The sequence below is a fragment of the Stegastes partitus genome, unplaced genomic scaffold (genome assembly GCF_000690725.1).
Source record: "Stegastes partitus isolate 25-593 unplaced genomic scaffold, Stegastes_partitus-1.0.2 Scaffold199, whole genome shotgun sequence".
Taxonomy (NCBI): domain Eukaryota; kingdom Metazoa; phylum Chordata; class Actinopteri; family Pomacentridae; genus Stegastes; species Stegastes partitus.
The window spans coordinates 240,248-256,313 of record NW_007577930.1 but is presented as its reverse complement, the minus strand read 5'-3'; the positions used below and the strand labels follow the sequence as shown (position 1 = coordinate 256,313).

At 41.0% G+C, this 16,066-nt stretch overlaps 1 protein-coding gene across 3 annotated transcripts in view; it reads right to left on the bottom strand.

Moving 5' to 3' along the window:
• The window catches only part of snx19b (sorting nexin 19b), a 55,393-nt gene continuing 39,327 nt past the window's right edge, over positions 1–16,066 (bottom strand). For all 3 annotated transcript variants that reach the window (XM_008280555.1, XM_008280557.1, XM_008280556.1), the window contains exons 12-14: positions 8,509–8,693; positions 8,230–8,317; positions 1–3,850 (exon numbers count right to left, since the gene is read on the bottom strand). In XM_008280555.1, coding sequence (XP_008278777.1) covers positions 3,727–3,850; positions 8,230–8,317; positions 8,509–8,693 — 397 coding nt within the window. In that variant the 3' untranslated portion in view covers positions 1–3,726. The remainder of the gene's footprint in view (positions 3,851–8,229; positions 8,318–8,508; positions 8,694–16,066) is intronic.

Genomic DNA, 16,066 nt, shown 5'->3' with positions numbered 1-16,066 from the left:
TTTTTTTTTTTTTTTTTTTTTGCAAAAGCAGTGAATGTTTAAAAGACAGTTTTAACATGCACAACGCAAACCACGTGTTCACAAGTCACAGTGGAAAGAAACACCGGAGACAGGAGGGCGGAAAGGATGCGAGAAGACAGAACAGGATTATATCTGACAGCGGACATGACCACTGTTGAAGAGACAACATAAAGCTTCGGTTAATGCTGTCACTGTTTATAAAAATGTGGCTTTTCTACAGATCATTTGGCATAAATACGTAAAAGCATCCGAGACAAACAGCATAGCTCATTTTTACATGTCACATCTAACATCTACCACTGATGACAGTTAAAGAAGCAGTGCATTGCTACCACTTCATTACATTGTTTTTATTATTATTATTACTTGTTTTACCAAAATCATTTTAATGTTACACCAAGTTTTCATGTTTTTTATGACACATAGTAACAGTGATCCTTAATACAGGTTGTCGCGGGAAGCTTTTCATGCTACATCATCGTCTTGTCATATCAAATCCTTCACATGATTACACGAAGTCAAGGTGGCTGAATTACTGTAACAAGATACTTTGGTTTAATTGTCAAAAAAGGAAGAAAAAAAATCCTTTGTTTATGGGTGTCAACTGTTTTTGTAGTATTTTGTTTGTCGATGCTCATAAAGAAATCCCATTGGATTTGTAAACACGGCTTGGATCATGAGCGGTTATCTGCATTTCACTCCATGTGTCGAGATGAGGACATAATTGTGGAAAAAATAACTGGAATATTGTTGTTTACTTGTTTAATGCTAGAAGAAGTTTTAAAATTATTCAATTAAAAGTGCAAAGCTTGTTTAAGCTCACTGATATGAACAACATCTAAGATTGTCTAAAGTTAGTTAATTTTAAATTTTTAGGGGAAAACGTTAACATCAAACTAATTATTTTATTATGAAATTTTTTTACATATCTTCTTCCACAGCTACAGCATTCCAGCAGGGCTAGCTCTGAAAGCTGGGCACATACTTCATGAATTTTATTCATCTTGTGCTACACATTTTAAATCAGCCTTCTTTTGTGGCCAGATTCTTCTTCTTCTTTTCTGCTTCCACCAGACAGTGACGCTCACGCTGAACGTTCTGTCATGGCGGCATCAATACCCAGCAGATGGCCATCAAGGAATCATCGTGCCGTGTCATTTTTCTTTCACATACATGGAATTCCTTCGTCAACATCAGCAAGAAATGAAATCTTCTGACACGTAGTAACAGCTCCAACATTCAGCAGAAATTGACAAAGAGAAAGAAAACATGTTAAGTGCAGAGAGTTGGAACCGGGTGCTAAGGCATGGTCAGCGGCTCCGCTGGAGAACTTCATCGAGTCACATTGTAAGGCAAACTTCCAGGAAAAAGCACCTCATAGAGGAGGACAGTCCTCTCTGTCAGCGCTGGCACATCTCTCATTGTTTTATGGATGGAATTCATTTGATTTGTAGCAAATAAATAGGCTAATAAATACACTGAATAACAAGTTAATACAATGGAAAAGAAAGATAGGACTTCAAAAAATGAGACCACTTAACCAGAGTGTAAGTGCAAAACACTGGAATGATAGTAACATTAAAATCTGACTTCATGTTTTTTTTTTAACTTGGAATGTTTGTAACATTTCTTAGAATTCCACGTGGCTCGAGTAAATATGCAGATTCAGTTGAAGTTTCTAATGAGCTGCTTCAACTGGAGATTAACTAAACAGTGTTTTACAATCTGTGTTAAGAAATTACGGTTTGGTAAAGAGACACAGATAATGATATGTGTTGTAAGAATATTTTCAGAAGGTACAAGAGCTTTTGATCAAAGAAGGAAAGAAGCGCCGATTGTTATGTTAAAACCATGAAGGCAATAAGATCCTAAGGCAGCCTTTGAACATACAAAAACCTTCAACAACATGATTAAAGTGAGAGAGGACTCAGTGACTACGTGGTCCTCAGGCAGCCAAGGTGGGTGTCTGAGATAAAGGAATGTACACTGGCTCAACACACTAGATGAGTTTCCACCCACCTGTCTTAATGCCAGTTTTCAGGTTGCACAACGAAAACCCAAGAGTGGGAAGTATGGAAATCAAAATGTGACTCTGAAGCAGAATAATGACACAGACGGCCCCACCCTGCACGTTAACAGGATTGGTTCTTTAGGTTTGTTGCGTATGAAACCCTGGACGTCTGAGTCCATGTATTTTCTCAGTTTAGTTTTTTGTGGATTATTTTGCAGGAATTTTTACCACCGTTCACAGACTGAATATGTACATGTATGCGTGCTGCCAATCGTACACCAGACTGGTGGTAAGATTGGGACAAGCCTGAAGACAAGCTTAAACAGACACAAAGATTTTTTCTTCCAACTTGGACAGACGTCTTCATAAATACACGAGTACACACTGATGATTGGTCATTAGACAACTCTGCAAATCACATCGACTGTCACGAGTTCTAGTACCAAAGCAAACACATAAAGTGACAATTTGCTGAAAAAGTAAAAGAACAAAGACAATTTTTCTCAAAACTATTGGTCGCCATTGTGTTGGAAGCATCCTGTGTGTTACGGTGGAGACACTGAGAGCTCAGAAGCTCCTCAGCATGTATAGACAGCTTTAAAAGTGAGAAAACAGCGTATGCTTCGATGTAATTTAACCAACCTTTAAGACTGTCGGTTAATTAGCCAATTATCAAGCTCTATAACTGATCTTAAGTATGTACAGACTCCAGCAGCTCACTGCTTTACAGTTTCTAAATGGACCTGTGCCAACACCACTCCCACATCCTTCATGTACCCGTTTTTGTGAAGCCCAGCTCTTCTATTATTTAGACATTAACTGTGCAGTTTATTCTCCGAGGGGCCTGTTAAAGGAACGGTGACGTATGACGTGCAAAATCTGTAAAATATCTTCTGGCCAGCTCGTCGCCACACTTCACTTCAGTATGCACTGTTCCTGCACCTGGACACTTCCAGGTTAAATCACTACCAGAGACATGTGATCCCAAAGGAAGGCTCGGGTTTAGGAAGAATATCTCACATTATGTCAGAATCACATGTGTGGTTCTATACAGAACCGGTGGGAAATTGAAGAATGGGTCAACTGAGAATAGCAACAGTCATGCTAAATCCCAACAGAGTGTTGTGAGATTCAAGTTGAAGGGAAAAAGCAAATCCTGCTTCTCCAGATTAGAGCAACAGGTGTGAGTTTTTCTGCTCAGAGACTGTAGAAGGAGATGAGGGCAGAGTGTGAAACCCATCTGAAGTGAGTTTAGCCAAAGCTGGGGAGTTTAGCAGGCAGGAAGAGGCTGGACACGGAGATCGGAGGAGGCTTTGCCACATGTTTAGATCTGAACAGCACACCAGTAATGTTGTGAGATCAAACACAAACCAGGTGCCTTCATGTAATCAAAGCTGCTTCAAATGTAGTGTGTGTTTTTAAGAGTGAGTGTGTGTACAGGACACCATGTTCGAGAGCTCCATACGTCACTACATCCACACATAATAGGAGACAGAGGCTGAGTGAGCTCAGGAGTTTAAAGTGGGGACAGAGAACACTCAGCCTGACCAGAAACATTCACTTACACTCTCGCTGCAGGACATTAGTAGAACAGGAGCAGCCTTGGTGTCACGCTGCTTTTCAGCTGATCATCAGAGGAGGAAAGTCAGTTAGGATGATGGCAAAGTGAAGGCGGGTATGAAGGTGTTGTCTCCTCATGCCAGCAGCTTCTCTGGGTTCTTGGAGAGGCTCTGCAGTAGGCTTCTCTGGAAGTCCTCTTCGGGTGTTTCAGGAACCAGGAACTCCAGCAGAAGGTCAAACAAACAGTAGACCAGGTGTCTGAGGAAACACAGGCTCAGCAGTCACCATCTTTCATTTAGTGACCTCATGTGAATGATAATCTGTATTTATTAACCCTCTTTAAGTCTGATGATTCAGCCAGATTTAGCAAATTACTCATTAGAAAATAGTGAGCAATTATCTCATTCATATATCTGGTAAGAATGTAAGATAGTCATTGAGTTACAGAGTTAAAAAATACTTGGTACAAACCCACCTCAACATAAAATCTACTTTTTCCTGACTTTGCTGTTTAATCCAGCTCAGGGAACGGTTAACCCTCACCTAGAAATCTGGTAATACAAAATGTGCTTTTTCCAAAATCACCTAAACGAGGTGGTCTGACATCAGTTCCAGTCAAACCGCAGCACAGTTTTTTGGAAATGATTGTAAACAGCTGCATGTAGATGATTAAAAGATCATAGAAATGCTCCACAGAGAAGAACAACAATAAACACATGAGGAAACAGAGCAGCTATGTCAGAGTCCAGATTCAGATTGAAAACTGGCCTTAACTGAAGCTTCGATGCACCATGCTCGGTCTGATCATCCTTCAGATGCCCACATTTGACATATTCTACTGACTGGTCCAGACGCCACAATTGCTCACCAGCTAACCTTTCCCAGAGTATAATGGACTCCGTAGCTTTGCAATGTGTTCGAATCCAGTTAGATCTTCTGTAGATTATTCATCAGGCCAAATTCAATAAGGGGCTGAGCTGGATTTAAAATGGAAACAGTTCCTATCAAAAGTAAATATGAAAAAAATGATGGGTTCTTGGTTATTTCTTTATTCAGTGCTGTGATTAAAAATATGAAAAACACCACATGAAGTGGACCTGACTGATCCTAGCAAACAGTTTGTCTCTACATCTGTAAACCTGCAGTTGTTTAGTGAAGAAATTAGTCCACACCGTGTGATTTCAAGGTCTACTCTCTGTGTGCAAATGCGCACGTACGCTGCCTGGCCACACATGAGATACATCTGCTTGTTACCTTAAACCAGAACCTACCAACAGCAAACCGTGTGTATCCAAGTACACAAAACATTCAGGCACATTCAAGAAGATTATCAAGTACTCTCTCAGAATCTGAAGGCCATGACCTGAGAGCTAATTGAATGGTGTGATGTCAATGCTCAGGCTAAACGCTAACATAAGCATGTGAATAGTAAGTGCTGCAGTACGAGGCAACCGGACTCCTCTTTTTAGTTTTGTACAGGACAACATTTTATCTGCGGTCAAAAGCAACAAGGAATGTACAGACGTATATATCGGTGAGACAAAGTGACTACAAGCCCATTGCACAACACTCCTCGGGAGAAGATTCACCATCACCCAGCAGAAGTGACACAACGTTTAAGTGACACTATGTTGCTGCCCGCATCAACTTCAAAACTCTGAGAATGAGAACAGCTCCCTCCTACCTGAACTCTCTCATTCAGATCTACACTCTCTCTGCTCACTACGCTCGACCAACAAAAACTGCCTGATCCAACCACCTCAACAGGGCCCGAGGTTGATATCTGGACTCTTCTCCTCTGTGGTTCCTCGGTGGTGGAGCAAGTTACCAAACTCTGTTCAATCTGCTGACTCCTTCTCAGTCTTTAAGAAAAGACTAAAGACCAGCTCTTCACTGAACACTTTTGCACTTCACAGACTGAAAACAAACAAACAAAAAAGTCCTATTACCTCCCACACAGCCTGCTGTTGGCATCAACGCCCTATCACACTTGAACTTGTTCTATGGCTTGTTTTCTGCTGACTAGATCCTTGCTTGTGTTGTATCTGATCTCAGATGTACGTCGCTTTGGATAAAAGCGTCTGCAAGGTGAAACTGCAGAACTGTAGACAACAATGTACACACTCGGAACAGAGAAGAGAGACGAGGTTGAGAAAGGATTGAAACTAACTGGAACAGCCACATTTAAACAACAGAGGGGGTCTACGACACTATTTACAAGGTACGTATAACACAGTCCAGAGATCTCTCCCCAGGCAGTTTAACACATTGAGGCACATGAGGCTGGAGTTGTTAACAGGCCATGCGATTTGGGGGTGAGAATAAATACCTGGGATTCCTCACCAGTCAGTTAAACTGAGGAAGCCTCGTGGATGAGAGGTGGAATGATTTCTTAACCAAAACAAGAAGTCCAGTTGCCTTCTAGTGAAGTGCTTTGGTATACCATGACCTGGATGACTGCGATTCTACACCAACATAAGCATACCAACACAACAATGCCAGTATGGTTATGGTTCGTAGGCACTGTGTTTACACATCATCTTAGTTTGACATGTCAGCATTCCAATTAGTACAAAAACAAAAACTTTTAAAACATTAATGCCATCTATCCAATGATTTTCCGTCTGGAAAGGTGTCAGACAGACCATCAGAGACCAACAGATTGACATCTCTGGAGTGAGGCGTCTTCTATGTGCAATGATTGAAAAAAGCTATTTCTGAAGATTTTTTGGGGGGGATTCTCTGCCTTTGTTTGATGAGGACGTCTGAGAAGTGGCAAGAATAGAGGAGGACATGCAGCAGGCCTGGGCTGGAATCCAACCTGGGTTGCTGAGCTAAGGCCTTAGTTCAAGACGCACATGATGTACTGTACCAGGTGTAGCTCCAGAGCACCTAAAAACACGAACATCGATGCTTTTGGTAACTTCTATTGCTTGCCCTTTGTTATTTTTTTTGCCACTAAAAACTAGGGCTGGTCCGAATGGCATTTTCTGTTCGCTGGATGTTCGGCCCAATTAATGATGAATATCCCGAATAGTAGGGAGGGGGTGGCGGGTGAGTATTCGTTCTTCCACCGGGGCGGGGACCGACCGGCTGGAAGTGGACCGGACGCACAGGCAGCAGCTTTTGGCTACTAAGACCAGTTTATGTGTTTAGCTTAGCGGTCACAGTACCGTTTCTGTGGCAGCAGCCGAAGGGGGGGGGATATTCAGAGATGAAAATTGATATCCCAATCCCAGCACAACAAACAAATAGTCGGCGATTCGGCTATTCTGGTCCAGCCCTACTACAAACTCCATTATGCTTTGGAGAACAAAACCTGCGGCCTTTCTTTTCCTTTGGTACAGTTTGTAGACAATATTTGAAAAACAAAAAATGATAAAAGCGTATAAATACTTTCTGTACTTACACAAAATGGAAAACAATTAGTAACAATAAAACGCACTAAGAATTGTGTAACTTACTCAAACTGCAGCAGTGAGTGTCTCCACAGCACACAAGTAGCACAAACCAGGAGTAATATTCACAGGGTAATGCGAACATAGTGCACTGTCTGAACAATCAAATGCATGTATTTGGCAAATTACAAGCTCCGGATCAGTGTGTTTGGTATCCTTGGGTGCACAGGCTGCAGTGTAACATGAACAAGATGTTTAAAGAGCTGCGAGTCTGTACGAGTTAAGCATTTGGGTTTGTACAGGTTTTCAGTCCTGAATGGTCGCACCACTGACCACACAACGACAGTAAGCCCTAGTTAAAGAGGAAAAGACAGACGAGTAAGTCACCTCTCACACTGATTGAAGCTGAACTCAAAGCTGTATCTTCTTTATTTACAAAGCTGGAAGTAAGTTAGGTAAAATGAGAAGGCAGAGTAGGTAGGAGAAGGCAAGAACTTTTGTCATGTTGGACTTTGGAAAGTGAGCATGTGGCGAATTTATAGAAACAGTATGTACTAGCGTAAGATGAATTTGTACTAACATTTAAAAACTAGGAGAAAAGATCCACCCAAGGACTTGCAGACTGTTTTAGGATGGCCCGCAACTTTGTGAATGTTACGACTGCAGGACCTTTTTTAGGGACGGAGAAAAAAGCTTCGATTCCAGCGTAGGTACTTCTGACGGGCTCGAAGCAACTGCTGTGGAGATCTACCTGCTGATTGTTTAAACTCCTAGAAAACACACACTGACTGGCGTAACTCAGCCAGGACAACAAGTTCCATTTGTTCTGCTCTCTCAATTATCCTCTTCAAGTAGCAGGGTTCTCTCTAACATCACCACCAACAACATCAAATGTTCTTTTCCTACATGCTCATAGAACTGGAGTTAAGTCCAGTAACTGCTATTCAGTGTTGTTTTGGTGCACTCAAAGTTAATGTTGTGCTTGAAGCTGTTGCTTGAAGATGCAATGGAAACAGTAAGGGCCCTTCCTGTGAATGTTCACACCACCTCGCGGCCGAGCTGCAGAATTAATGAATTACTTTTGATACTACAACAACTACACATGATGAACATCAGGCAAAAATCTGAAATTATATGGAACATCGTTTTAGCTCTGGGCACTCTGTTGCATGTGTTGCTGATAAAACAAACTACAAGTGACGGTGAATAAGGAGCTGTTGAAGTGTAGCTGAGATTCACCTGTTAATGTAGGGGTCTTGAAAAGAGTCCAGTGCAGTCTGCCAGCTGAGTTTGTACTTCTCAGAGCCCAACATGTCTGAAACAAGATCTAAAGAAACAAGGACATAGAGACGGTGTCACAGTGTGTTACTGGATATTTGTTGTGGGTATCCCTTTTTCTTTTCAGCAATCTGACAGACTAATTGACTGAATCAAAGCATAATTTAGAACAAAAAAATTTGAATTTTAAGGCTGATACCTATATTAGAGCGTATAAAATGTGGTTGTGTGTAAACATACCTGGAAGAAGTCTCATCAGATATTGTAAGGCTTGCTGCTTGGTGTTGTGCTTCTGCTCTTGGCTACGTTCAAGTTGAGGGGCAGTAGGAAGAGCTCCTCCTGGCCACACTGCCTCCTGGATGACCTGCAGGTACACCACCCAGTACCTGGTACATGTCAGGTTGGCTACGCTCACATCAAGCCACCTGAAATTCACAAAAACAACACAACGGCTTCAAGTTAGCACAGTGGATGAGTCTGCAACCAGTTGCTGCATAAGTAGTCTGACATGTTCAATGGTATTCCATCCGGTCATTCATCCATAATGACCAGTTGTAGTCCATCACAGGGCTGACACACAAAGACAATCACTCACACACAGTTCTACACAGGGTACTTCAAAAAGCTCTTGGCCAGAAAACATCACAAGAGTAAGATTGTTTTTGCATTAGTCTCCTTTAACTTCAATGCATTTATTCCACCAATGTTCAAGCTTCACTGTTTCTTCATTTAAGAATAAGGTCACATCTTAAATCTCCAGATACTCTTCAACAGCATGGATGACTTCATCTGCACTCTGAAAATGGCGACCACGCACGTAGACTTTCAGTTTTGGCTGCTTCTGCCACCCGTGCTGTGTGGATGGAAGTTTGTCCAGGACTCAAGCTTGAAGGGTTCCTCTCCTTTTTTTCTTCTTTTCTAACCTTCTTGCTGGGAGGTGCAGTGAACAACTATGGTGTCTCAAATCTGTCATACGCAGCTTCAAGTTTTATTTTGGAGGTCCTGAAACAGTCCCATTTGTTACATAAAGCTATATTTCATGTGACTGAATGACCTTGGCAACAGTCAGCTTAAACTCCTGACTCTGTAAGATCAACGTGTCGCGATCTTGTCATCATGCCTGACTTGATCACGACTCAACGATCCTGTCCTCCTACCATCCAGTCCTTTTAAATGTAACCCATGCTTAGTTGCATTCCCACCCAGATTTGAATCTCTAAGAGCATTATTAGGTTGGCCTGGCACAGTCTCCCACTGGAAGTGCTCTCTAACGGAGCCCATTTCCCTTAGGTCTTCCACATAACTGCTGAATTTAAGGTCTTGTGATGAGTAAATTCAATAGGCTACGTGCAGCTGGGAGACTCTGACCTCTTTCATCCTGGGCTGACCTTTTTCACACCAAGATTTACCATCTGAGGGGTGGAAACACAGCCAGTCGCCTCCCAGACTGGACGAGGAGGTTATTTAAAGTACAAAGTAAAAGCTAAAAACAACATCTCAATGTAGCTCCGGCATTCAAGCATTGTACGGGTCAAGCTTCTGGATCTGTAGGCGATACTTGAAGTTGGCAGTCACCTAAATGACAACAAAGTAGCTGCTTATATGCAAAAATTATGGTGTTCAAGATCATTTAAGGTCTTACAATAATTTCAGATCCTGCATGAGCTTTCCTGGACTTGCAGACACCCTAAAAATGTTTAACACCATACAGATGCTGTTATGCAACATTGTTCAAAACCTCAGAGCTGTGTTAAAAAGAAACAGGGACCTCCTTCTGGGTATAATGTTCTGCTTCTTTTGCTCACTTCATGTGGCCCCTAATGAAGTTATTTCATTAGCTTGTTCTGGCCAGTTACCACACTGCTGAGCTCTACATAGCAAAACTATGGATCGAAAAGTTGTGCCAACCACCGGTTTTGTTTTCCACATACTTTTTTCCCCTTCGTATTTCATAACAGCGCAAGAAGAATCCCAACACAAAATACTGATGGTATTTTCAATTTTTCAAGTGGTACCAGACCAGAGGAAAAGCAGGCGTGGAAGACACTTCGCTTCAATTTGAATTCAATTCAGTTTTGTTTTTTCTTTTTTTTTAATATCGCACCAGTTCACAAAGCAAGTCGTCTCAGGGGCACTTCACATCGTAAGGTCAAGACCCTAAAATACCCCAAAAACCTAAATGATTCCCTTTGAGCAGGCACTTCGGCAACACTCACAACTTAATGTATGTCACAAACAAGTCATATTTACTGTCCCTAAGAACTTTAAGTTTAAGGTAATTTCATTCAGGTAAAATACTGAAAAAAAAATGCTGCTTTCTGAGAAACAAAATATCTTTTAGGTCTGGATTGTTGGAAACATTGAGGAGGACATTTCATCATTATTCTGACATTTCATAGACTAAGCAATCTATGAGTGCATGAATGAAGATTCAGAACAACCCCAAGGAGACATAAAACAACACAAGGAGACTCAAACAGAGATATAAAATAAAATTATACAGAAAGAGCCAGAAAAAATGATGGATTATTTAAAATAAAACAAAACAAAACAAAACAAAACAAAAATAAAATAAAAATAAAATAAAAATAAAATAAAATAAAATAAAATAAAATAAAATAAAATAAAATAAAATAAAATAATCTTCCTATTAACTGACTCTTAATGTACAGAGGCAGAAACCAATGCTACTGTCCAAGGCAGGAAAGAAAAAATATTCAGAGCACTTAAAATAAAATTCTGAAGTCTTTCGATTTTTTTTTTAATAATACGAATGCTCAACACTTTTTTTTTATTTTTATTTATTTTTTAAATGCTCACCACTTTAACACTGTCGCTTCAAATGTTGCCAAAAATCCATTATGAAAAATGGAGGAATCCATGTCAGCTGCAGAATCATTGCAGTTTATATTCTTCTACAGCAAAATTGAGCAGAATTCAACTTTGAGGGAGAACTTTAAGATTTGAAGGTGAGCTTCAAAATATCAAAAAAGAGAGAAAAAAAATCTTTATGTTTATCTTAAATCAAATTAAATACAGCTAATGTTAAAAAAAGTTCAGATAAACTACAAAGCTACAAAGCACCTTCACGGCTAAAGCGTGGCCTCATCCCCAGTAACAGGAGTGTATTTCGGGTACGGCTAGTTAAGTCTAAGCAGGTGGACGGTGATGTTTGTCTCCCTACCAGCTCATACCACTCAGAGACAAGCTCACTAAATCACACTGAGTTATGAACGTAAACGGGAACAAAACATACGGGCAGTAAGAGCTACAGTCTCTGACAGCTAGACACAATAACAGGCCGGAGCTGGGTGACATTATCAGGACTAATTTACAGTTTGTCAGAGATTCCACATTCACTTTAATGCAGCCACTGTAAATCTTTACAACAGTTAAACCTCTTGATGGTTACAGGCTGTTGTGTGAGAAAAATGTTTATCATTCCTTAAAGGGCTTCCTGTGCTAAGGTGACTTAATCACATTCATTTTGAGCTTTGGACCAGGAGACACCACATCAGTGTAAGCAGCCAAGTAAAGGTTTCAGTCTCCACGCTGGAGATCAGCGTAAATTATGGGGCTACAACAGAGAGAACGATCCTACCCCAGAAATGTCAAACTCATGCTCTGTGACCAAAGAAGGTTTGTTAACCAAAGCAGACTCGATGGATAGGTCTACTCACTCATTTGTAAGTGTTTTTGAGCTTTCTGTGATGTTGAGCTCTTTAGCTTAATAGTTGGTTCTGAACTTTGGAAACAGCAGCTGACAGAACATACCTGCATAGTCAAAGCTCAGATGTGGACCTTGAGTTCAAAGTGTTTTGTCGTGTCCTGTCTGAGGTCAAGAATGACCAGTATGTGGCAACAAACCTGTAGTCTAGTTCATTCGGTCCACACCAGCAGATCGTGTTCACACAGGCTTTTACGAGCGCTGTGATCATGACTGACAACACAGCACTGCTTCTTATTCGTGTGTTTACTCGTATCACAAATCGCTCGATGATAACAACCATCACTAGCACATTTACACTGCAAATCAAAGGCAGGTTGTTCCAGCCTGTCGAAATTGTGATAAAATTGCACTTACACACTTTCTACGTAAACCCCTGTCATTGGCCCGTTTGCTTTCAAACCATGAACTCGCTGACCCAAGTCCACTGGGAAGGACGCTAAGACCTTCTTGTCAAAGACTCATGGTCATTTGATTGACAAGGACTCAGGACAAACTCTGAACAAACTGCACTAATTGGGCAACATACCAAAGAGAGAGAGGACGCAGGGACGGAGAGGAAGAGAGAAAGTCAAGTCTCAAATGATAAATCAACAATTTAAATCTCTTTACGTAGATGAGTAGTTTCCTGATGTCACATTACAGGGCTTAAAAGTATGAAAAGATTTCATTTTTTTGCTGTTGTGTTGGGTTGACTGTGTGTGAGATTTCCTTTAGTTTAAATGGTGAAATATATATTTTGCCAGTATGCAGTTGACTTTCAGCTACAATATCGTATAAACATAACAGTCGTCACTTAGGAAGCAAATTTGAAAAAGTTTTCTTCACCGTAGCCATATCAGTCAACACTCAATTACTCGTCAACACAAACTGTATGAGATATTGGGCTTTAACAGCTTAGTTAGATTGCTCATTGGCAAAAAGGACGTGGCCCAAGCACATTTCAGCTGATCTAAACGTACAACAGCCATTAAACGTTACAGAAGACTTCGTCCTTGTGGCCCTTTACCAGCTAAACCTCCACAATATTCTCTGCTGGCTAACACGGAGCTGCCTGAGTGACGTCGGTTAATGTACAATGACATGTCCTTTGTCTTCTACCTTATCAGTTATTATGTTGCTAATTGGGTAAATTACTGGCAAATATTCGATGAAGCATTAATCAACAACATCAATAGTTGTCACTCACAATTAGAATTTACTCGAGAAGCTAGAATTACAGCTTTGTAGTTGTATGCCTCCGCCAACCAATCAATATACAGTTTGCATCCATGTTTATCCAGACGAATGTGTCATGAAGAATCTGAAAGGTGTAAGTTCACTGACAGGGAACAAAAAAATTGTAACTGAGTAAAAGTCCTTGTATGTGTTCACATCTGGCCATCCATCCATCCATTACCAATACACCGCTTAATCCTCACTAGGGTCGCAGGGGGCTGGACTCTATCCCAGCTGACTCAGGGTGAAGGCAGGGGACACCCTGGACAGGTCACCAGTCTATCACAGGGCTACACTTAGAGACAGACAACCAAGCACACTCACATTCACACCCACAGACAATTTAGAATCACCAATTAACCTCAACATGTTTTTGGACCTTGTGGAAGGAAGCCAGAGAACCCGGAGAGAACCCACGCTGCACGGGGAGAACGTGGAAACTCCACACAGAAAGATCCCGGGTGTCCTTACCGGGATGCGAACCGGCGACCTCCTTGCTGCGAGGCAATGGCGCTAACCACCGCGGCACCATGCAGCCCAAGCTACAGATTCTAACACATAAATACTTCATGTTTCTAACTTGGCAGATAATCAATATAATCACCACAAGATCAGTGTGGCCAGTTCAGCAACTGATTAAATGTGGAATATGGTCACAGTGTCCCCTTCTGTTCCTGAGTTATGGTATCGAATAATAGCAAGAAAAGTGTTTTTGGGGAAACGCTATGGTTTTACAGTAAAGGTGAGGTCTGATTTTTTTGGATATTCAATTCAATTCAATTCAATTTTATTTGTATAGCGCATATTTACAACAACAAGTCATCTCATAGCGCTTCACAAAGGCAGAGACAGAAAGGAATAAAATGTCATTACTTTATCATCATATCCTATGAGGCATTATTGTGAAATTTGTCATAATTTGTGTATGAGTTCTTGTGTTATGGCCGACAATGTGTTTTGTGAGGTCACAACTATTTGACCATCAAATAGTGAAAGTTGGTGCCAAATTTGAAGAAGTTCTTTCGAGGTGTTAGAGACGTACATATTGTACCGGACAGTGCGGACGACACTGACGACTGAAAAACACAGCATGAAGGCCTAAAAGCTGCCATGCTGATTTTGTGGTGTGCTTTTTGTGTACCAATTTCTAAAAGACAAAAACAAACGGTCACTTATGTCTCAGATGCGGTTGAGTTCTTTTCCTAACGGTTTGACTGCACATTCTGCTGCTGGTGGTTAGAGAGTCAAACATTTTATGTGCAGAAATAAAAATCACTAAGGCATTTACTACTAGTACAAACATCAGTAATAATACAAAAGCAAAAAAATATCTTGTAGCTATTATGATTAATGAACTCCAGTTGTGCACACAACTAAGACCTCCAGTTACAGTTTCTATGAGCACACCAAGTAACACCTCCTAAACTGAAAATGCAGACTTTGGAGCTGCAGAGAAGTTGCAGAACTAGAGAAGATGATTTGTTTAATTTCAACAGTAACGCATTCTTTAGCTTTCTCCAGCTGGATCGAAGGGGGAGGGGTTGTTCACATTATAGTTCACACTGTTCTACAGACACGGCAAAAATATAAACAAAATCATTTACACCATATCCCAGCTGGAAAATGACTGTGTCTAACTGACAGTTAGGCTGGAAAAAGTAACAGAGTCAGAGGGGCTGGGTGGCTGTATGAGTGAAGAGAAGAGAAGCCAATGTTAATTTGGAAAAGTGAGTGAGACAATTAATGAACCGTCTGTAAGCTGGCAGCGGAGGCTGAAGCTTGATGAGCGGCTTCTATTCAGACGTCTTTCATTTCAAACATCCAATGCCGTTTAATGAGTGTGTGTTGGCTCCGGCCATGTTAGCACGTCTCATTTGTACAACATTCAACAACTCTTTTCACTTTAGTGACACTGTTTCAAACTCAATAACGAAGCAGATAATGGTGATAATTTTATGATGTATCGTACTGTTGCTGCATCAGAGGGTAGCTGGCTTTTCCATTATGTCGGCTTCTAATTTCGAGCAGGATCACGCATGTCCATTTTTCAGACAGTCACACCGACTTTGAGTGCACCTAATGAAGAATGATCATTTCTATAGGTCAAGAACATGAAATATAATATATTACCGTATATTCCGGACACCTGAATATAAGGCGCACCCACTAACTTTAAAAAGAAATTTGTCCATATACAGGCCACACTTGTCTGTAAGCCACAGATGTCCACGTTGTAACACGAGATATTTACACAGATTTTTTTTAACTTTTAACTTCAATACGTACCGGTTACACGCACACATATGTACCATGAATGCTTTTTTCCAAACAGTGCCTGTAACATGACTGCTGGAGAAAATAAAACATACAGCAGCCGACCAGGAAAAGTCATTGATCGTGATCTTCATCTTCCTCCTGCGCACTAAAACCACTAAAGTCGTCTTCTTCACTGTCGGAGTTGAACAGCCTCAGAATTACTTCATCACTTCCTCAGTCTCTCTCGTTGTCACTCTCAATGTCACTTTCGTCTCGAGGCAAATTCGCAAAAATGGTAAAAATCCATAAATTAGCCGCGTCATTGTTCAAGTGTGTGAAAAAAGTAGCGGCTTGTAATTTACGGTTCTAAGTTTAAATTCTGAAACGTCTTTACCTGCTGATGACACTTATTGTTTTGGTCATATTTTTGATACGCAGGTAAACATTCCTTTATCCATCCATTATCTATACACTGCTTAATCCTCACTAGGGTCGCGGGGGGGCTGGAGCCTATCCCAGCCGACTTAGGGCGAAGGCAGGGGACACCCTGGACGGGTCGCCAGTCTATCACAGGACTCATTCCTTTATCAACAATTA